The sequence below is a fragment of the Austrofundulus limnaeus genome, unplaced genomic scaffold (genome assembly GCF_001266775.1).
Source record: "Austrofundulus limnaeus strain Quisiro unplaced genomic scaffold, Austrofundulus_limnaeus-1.0 Scaffold96, whole genome shotgun sequence".
In the NCBI taxonomy this organism is placed as follows: Eukaryota; Metazoa; Chordata; class Actinopteri; order Cyprinodontiformes; family Rivulidae; genus Austrofundulus; species Austrofundulus limnaeus.
In genome coordinates this window covers 142,345-149,908 of record NW_013952498.1, presented here as the reverse complement: position 1 = coordinate 149,908, position 7,564 = coordinate 142,345, and the positions used below count along the sequence as shown (strand labels likewise).

The following is a 7,564-nucleotide window of genomic DNA, read 5'->3' as shown; positions in this document are numbered from 1 at the left end:
GCTTCACCAACATTGGGGGGGGGTATGCAAAATTGACTTTTTTGAGCTTTACGTCTTGTGAAAATGTCTTTCCCTCATCAAAAACATACCCAGAGTGTTGCTTTGACTCATGCATGTTTGAGAAATCTTTGAACCTCCTGTTTTAGCCATGTGGAGCTGCCTAAACGCTTGCTGGTACAAAGCACCGCCTCTTTGTACAAAGCTCCTCCCTGGAGCTCAGTCTGCAGCTGAGCTCCCACCTCACAGAGCACCCCTCCACTGAAGCACTGAAGTGGGAGTGTTAGAAATGGTAGGAGGTTAGGACAATTTTAGAGGCATTTAGGCTATGATGCAAAGTCAAATTTATTTTTGATATTTACAGCATGGACCAACTGGAGGTTACAAAGTTACTTGATTGTGGTATAGAATTTAACAATATACCTGAAAACACAAAATACCCCCTTTTTTTCTACACAAAGATCTTAGACAATCTGTTAGTACTTACATAAATTTGGACAACATTCAGCAACCACCACATCACATTTTAGCTCYATATCTGTAAAATGACTGCGTTATAGCCACTTTGATATTAGCTAAGCTTGATTAGCTGTGGCAGCCATCTTGAATTKGGTTGATTRCTTGTATACATCAATCCAGTAATTACTTACAGAGAATTTCATTGAAATCTGTTCATTGGTTTGTGAGATATTTTGCTAACAGACAAYCACYCTCTTTCTCCTTCAGCAGTGAMTGTTAAAGAMCCTGTGACGTCATTTTTTGTAATAAATATYAATGCATTTTTGTAAAGATAACAATMATAACATGTTGCAAAACAATTCACACCACTGAAATGAACAGTTATTGGGAATATTTGCATGTGAACTGACAGGAAGTGATGTCAAAAGGGAATGTCTGAACAGAGAATTGAAACATCTGACAACTCAGACAATCATTTCGAGTCACAATCAGAGAGAGAAGAAAAAAAGTCTCACTAATATTGTTTCACCAAACAAAGACCAGAGATTTCCTTTTCTTAAAGAGTTCACATTTGATATCACTTCCTGTTCTGCTTTGGCTGAGCCATATTCAAAAGAAAATATTCCAGTTATGAGACAAAATGGGTAAAATCACGTGTATTATGCCAAGTTTCGTAAATATAAAAATGTTTTCCTTGACCTTTTTAATTTGAAGGATATGCATGTCACAGGAACACCATCAAACCTGTAATTAATCAGTTGTAGGTAGTTGTAGCCCAGTGAGTCTTGTTACTGTCAGTGCTCTGATTATATGAAGGTGGGTGATAATATGTGTTGGTTTGTTCTACTGAATTGACATTTATTGTTGTAATCACAAGTTATCTTGCATAACCACTAACATTTTAATTAATTTTTATGTTCTTTCTCTTTAAAGACCCCATTGTGTTGGCAGTATGGCCCTTCTCAACTATCCTGTTCCAGAGTTGGACGCAACGCTGAAAGAAGTGAGCCGTGTTCTACAGCTCACCCTGAGCCCAGATCTGTACCTGGAGTTCAAAAGCACACTGGAACAGCAGAGGAAAGTCCTTGAAGAGGCTCAGCAGAAACTAAAAGTCATTATCACAGGCAAAGAAAACTGGGTGACTCAACAGTTCAAGAGAGGTTTGTTGTCCTGTGCAGACCCCCTGCCTACATCCACTGCACTCCCTGTTGTTCTTCTGCCGCCTAAAGCAAAGGGAAGTACCCAGCTGGGGAGGGCAGCAGCTCTGCTCTGGGCAGCAGCAAAGCTGTACAGTGAGCCCCTCTTGCTGGAGGGCAACGTTCCCATGGAGCAAACTCAGCAGTCAGAGGTCTTTGCTGCCACCCGGATTCCTGGCAGAAGTCAAGATGAAATTAAGGTGAGGTCATTGCCAGAACACAACAGGCATTAAATTCACCTTACCCTGACACACTATTGTCATGTTCATCCAAGCACTTTACCAGCCTGTGGCTTTCGCATTCACAGGTCTACCCAAACAGTCTTCATGCCATCATCACCTGTGTTGGTGGTGTGTTTACTGTTGACATACTGTGTCGTCCCAGCGCTGATGGACCAGTGTCTGCATGCCCTTTCATAGACATCTACAACCAATTAGTCGAGGTGATGGATCAGTCCAGAGCAGGGAAGCAGGGCGATCCCTCTCTCGTTTGCAGTCTCTCCGCTCTGGAGCGCAAGTCCTGGGCTGCATTCAGGGAAGAGATCCAAAAACAAGGAGGAGAAGCTTCAGCGTCTCTGGAGTTAATGGAGAGCGCTATTCTCACACTCTGCCTGGAAGACTGCAACGCACCATCGGAACTGGCTGATGTCCTGAATGCAGTCAGGCTTGGTGGAGAAGGAGGGAAACCGTGTTTGAGATATTACGACAAGGTAAATGAATTTGGGAGAGTACGTTAGAGAGGCCAGACTACGAGGTGTTTTTTGTGAATGGGCTTGTGCTATAAACAACWGCGAATATTTGTCACATTTAGCTTCAAACAATGTTTGAAAAAGTAGTGTGGAGTCAGCTTTTAGAACATTTAAATTGTATGCTAAATGATAAATCTAAATGCTAAATATAAATTTAAATATTAAATGTTCAATCTAAATGTTTTGCTGAAATTTTATATTCAGATAATATGCAAATTTACGTTGCCTATAACCAAAGGTACCAAAATAAAAGTTCAACTGTGTTTGTAGATTATGTCTCCTAACATGTTTCTGTGAATGTTTTTCTAGACATTTACTGTCACTATAATTATCATAATATACTGTAGATTCCCTCAGTAAGTTCCTTCATGAGATTTTTTTATTATATAAACTTAATCAAGCTTTTATTTTGGTATTTTTATGGTTACATGCAGTGGCTGTTTGCATATTACCTAAATATTTAGTTTCAGAAAAAACATTTAGCATTTAGATTGAACATTTAGTATTTATATTTATATTTAGAATGAAGATTTAACTATTTAAACATGCCAAAAGACAACTTTAGAAAATCCACACTACTTTTTCAAACACTGAAGCTTAATGTGACAACATTTCATTGTTATTTTTATAAGAGTGGGAAGAGGCGGTATATCTGTCACTGAAAATACCAATAGACGAAACATATTACAGTTGTAGGTAATAAAGCTTGAAATACAGAATATGTGAATTATTTCAAAAGATTGAAAGTACCAGTGTGATGTCATATTTTTAGTTTTAGTTTGAAAGTCTGCAATCCTTGTTGAGGTTTGAAGAGCAAAGTAGCCAAAATTAATTTATTGATATGTTTTTTTTTGCAGGTAATAAACCTGGTTGTCTTCAAAGATGGCACAGCTGGGATGGTGTATGAGCACAGTGCAGTGGATGGGATGGTAGCAGCTCTTGTGACTGAACGTGTGTACCATCTGTCTGAGACTGTTGATCTAAACCTTGCCATTCATGATGCAGAAAATACCAAGTGTCACTCAGTAAACAGTGCTAAATCTGATAGCCCACATGCCTTAACCTTTTCTTTGCAAGGGCCTCCCAGACCAAGACCTGAATTAACAGCAAACCAACTAGTCCTCACTTTTGACCTGCCTTCTTATCCAGATGTATTTTCTACTCTCAGAGGGCAGAGGGGCCTGTATGATGCTTGGATCAACTTCTCTTTGCAGCTCTCCCTGAGGCAGACTCTTGGAGAATCGGCAGCCAGTCACATGCTTGTCACACCAACCCATATGCGGCACTACAAACACGGTCGTTGTGATCCCACGTACTCGCTCACCGTTCATTCTCTTGATTTAATTAATGTCTTGTCATCTTGCATTGGTCCAGATAACACAATTCAGTACACAAATGAGTTACTTCAGTTGTTCCATGTTGCATTTTTGGAGCACAAGAATCTCATTAGAAACACCAAAAATGGCCAAGGTGTAGGTCCCCACTTGGCTGCCCTGCGTCGATCTTTGCCATCTGACAATCCATTAAAGAGATTCCTGGACCCTTTTGGATGTCCATCAGTGTACCTCACAGGTGTGGATTTGATGGAAGGTGTGGAGTGTGGTGTAGGAAATGTTTATGCCCAAGACCAGCTAGCTGTATCCTACCTTGGAAAGACAGACAAGGTACGCATTATACTCAATGGAAAAGGAACCTTTGCAGTATCTCTGGAGAAGCTTATGGAAAACCTCAAGATMAATTTAAAATTGGTGATGGTTCTCGCTGTTAGATATGCCATTGCAAGCCAGATGGGAGCACTGGAGTGTCTGTTCAAACAGGGCCAGACAGAGGAGAAGATTGACGCTACATCTGACATGGACTCAAACTACACCTTGGTGATTCATGGTGGTGCTGGAGAGGAGATGATGCTGAACAACCAAGTGGCAAAAATGATTGAGTTCGCTCTACAAACAGCTTTGACAGTTGGGTCCAAAGCACTCCAAAAGGGGGGCAGTAGTTTGGATGCTGTTCAGAGGTCAGTGGAAGCTTTAGAGGACTGCTTCCTGTTCAACGCAGGCAAAGGTTCAGTTTTTAACAAAGACGGCAAAAATGAAATGGAGGCAGCTATTGTAGATGGGAATGGGACAAGGTCTGGATCTGTTGCTTGTGTGAGAAACATAAAAAACCCAATCAAAGCAGCCAGGTGTGTAATGGAGAGGAGTTCCCATTCACTGCTTGTGGGAGAAGGAGCTGAAGAGTTTTACCAAYGGTTGGATGAGAAAGAAAAGCCTGTTGGGCCAGAGTATTTCTACACTGACATACGTCACAAAGAGTTAATTGTGAAACTCTGTGGTAGAAATACCTCAAAAAACAATCACCCTCAGACAGTTGGAGCTGTGGCCTTGGATCGTTGGAATGGATTGGCTGCTGCATCCTCCACAGGTGGGCTGGTGGGAAAGCTGAAAGGGCGAGTTGGGGACACTGCAGTTGTGGGGGCAGGAATATATGCTGATGACAAGGTAGCAATCACTTGCTCTGGAGATGGGGATGTTTTTTTGAGGAACACTGTGGCACAGAAAATAGCCAGTCTGTACCACAACAAAGGCTATACCCTTCGGCAAGCATGCAGGGAAGTGATGGCTGAAAACCTGAAAGGCACGTGTGCAGGAATCGTAGCTGTGGACAAAAAAGGTGATGCTATTATTGAAACAAATGCTGGTGTGATGTTTGTGGCCTCAATGATTGGTGGGATTTCACGGGTAGAGGTTCTCAGGCCCATGACAAACTTCTCTAATGTGATCTGGGAAACTGAAGAGCTTGTTGCCTTTCTGAACCCCAACCCCTGGACCCCTGGATCAACCATTGTGACAAGAAAAACTCTTAGTGGGGCAAGTAGCATTTTCCAGCTGCCTAAACCTGACTTTGTTGCCATGCTACAGGGGGCAAAGGTCGTATCAAAATTGCTGTGTAAGCAACTGGAGGTGCAGCGTTGTGCCTTGGTTTTCAATCCAACTCTTGATAAACCAGCAGAAATTAGACTGCTCCCACTTCATGGTTTAGAGGCAAAGTGGGAGCCCCACCTTGCTCATGATGAAGAGTTCTATGGTCACTGTCCTGGTTTCTGTACCTCAAAAAATGGTCCACGTTGGGATGAGGATAAGCTGTCCCAGGTTCAGGCCAACATCAGGAATTCACTGCCAACACCGAATGCACCTTGTTGCTTTGACTATTTTGGTGATCCCTCCAATGATGAAAACCTGTTTAGCCAGATTATAAGTGGAAAGCAGAAACAGTGGAGAGTGTGGGAAGACAGTGAGCATGTTGCCTTCTTAACACCATATCCCAACAGACCAGGGTTAACAGTTGTGGTGCCACGCAAAGCACTGACCAGCGATATCTTCAGATTGGATGATACTGACTACAACGCGCTGATCTTAGCCACTTATAATGTTGCTCAGCTACTGCAAAAAGGAATGAAAGCTCAAAATGTTGCAATGATCTTTGAGGGGTTTGAGATTGACCATGCCCACGCTAAACTGGTCCCTCAGTTGCATTCTCCGGATATCATTAAAACCTCTGAGCCAGAGTTTTTTGAAAGCTATCCTGGTTTTGTGTCATCACTGGATGGTCCACCTGCCGACTCTGAAACCCTCAAAACCATCCATGCAAAAATCATCCAGAGCAGAGCTCCTCGTTCATGGGAAGATCCTCACTCTCATTCCACACTTGCCATCACAAACCAATGGTATCGCAACCTGTTCCAGATCCAGAACACTTTATTCCACAGCACGGTGGAATTTTTCCACAGCTGCTGCCAGTACTCTTATGCTCTGACCCCTCTCACAACAGACACCATTTCTTCACCAATGGGTCTGGGATCTGACTCAGAACCAGTGTCTGTCCATCTGCTAGGACAAGATATATACCTGGCCGACTCTATGCAGTTTGTACTTGAATACTTCCTTCGCTTTCAGGAGAACCTACCTGGGACCTACTACATATCTCCTAGCTTTAGAGGAGAAGATCCAGATGCCACTCACTTGAACCAGTTCTACCATGTTGAGTGTGAAATGTTGGGTGACATGGACAATGCCATTMCCATTGCAGAGGGATACTTGGTGCATCTTACCAAGTCCATGTTGAAAAACCACTCAAACATAATCCTGAACACTGCTGGAAGCCTGACACACGCCACAGCCCTGCTGAGTAAAATGGATGAAAAAATCTCTCTTCCAAGAATCACCCTAGATGAGGCCATTTCTGTGATGCCCTCTGCTGACTGTTTCGAATGGGTACAAGATGGCCAGCCACATTTTGGGAGAAAGCTAACTCGCAAAGGAGAGCGTGTTTTGATAGATAAGTATGGCGGCGCTGTTTGGCTAACTGAGATGGATCACCTAGGAGTTCCTTTCTACCAGGCGTATGTGGAGGGCACGGGGCGAAGCAAAGCCAAAGCAGCTGACCTATTGCTGYGACTGGGTGAAACTTTGGGTCTTGGGGAACGCCATCCCACCCCTGAGATGGTACAAGAAGCCCTGAAGCATCATGCAGTGCCAGAGGAGACCTATAAGTGGTACACTAGCATGCGCCAAGTGAAGCCCCTCCTCACTAGTGGATGGGGCATGGGGACGGAGCGCTACTTGTGCTGGCTGCTTCAGCATAACGATGTTAGAGATGTGCAAATCATACCGAGGATGAAAGGAGTGAAGTACATGCCCTGAGAAGAAGACCTGCTCTGTCTTTTAGGCCATTAGATTTGATGTTTATGTAGTAAACAGGCCAAAGGACTGTAGAGTCTGAGCTTACAAAGACATCAGTGATGTTCAAAATGTAACTTTGATCCAAATCTGAATTTCTAAACATAATGTACTTACCTAACCAGAACACTGCTGTAGCTTTTATTTGCAGATAACTTTAGAAAAGTAAATGCAGTATATTTGATACACCAAAGAGTAACTTGGTGAACTGGTGAACAAAAAAATATGTGAAAATTCATTCAAACTGCTTTTACATTTATTTCTGTGAGCCTGAATATTAATCTTGGAAACAAATACTTTGCAAGATTTTTTTTTGTAAGTTGCTAGAAAAGTGACGTGTTTAATGAAACTTAAACTTAAAGAAGCATTTGTGTTCAGTTTTTCGGGGATTATTCTGATTTATTTTAATTTTTTACTCAGTTTAACTC

The 7,564-nt window shown here is 42.4% G+C and overlaps 1 protein-coding gene across 1 annotated transcript in view; it reads left to right on the top strand.

Moving 5' to 3' along the window:
• The window catches only part of LOC106520648 (uncharacterized), a gene marked incomplete at its 5' end in the record, with an annotated part of 9,166 nt that extends 1,608 nt beyond the window's left edge, over positions 1-7,558 (top strand). The window contains 3 exon segments of the mRNA XM_014012853.1: positions 1,390-1,852; positions 1,960-2,361; positions 3,258-7,558. Of these exon segments, the coding sequence (XP_013868307.1) occupies positions 1,409-1,852; positions 1,960-2,361; positions 3,258-7,100 (4,689 nt within the window). The 3' untranslated portion in view covers positions 7,101-7,558.
• Between the last annotated feature and the right edge of the window lie 6 nt (positions 7,559-7,564).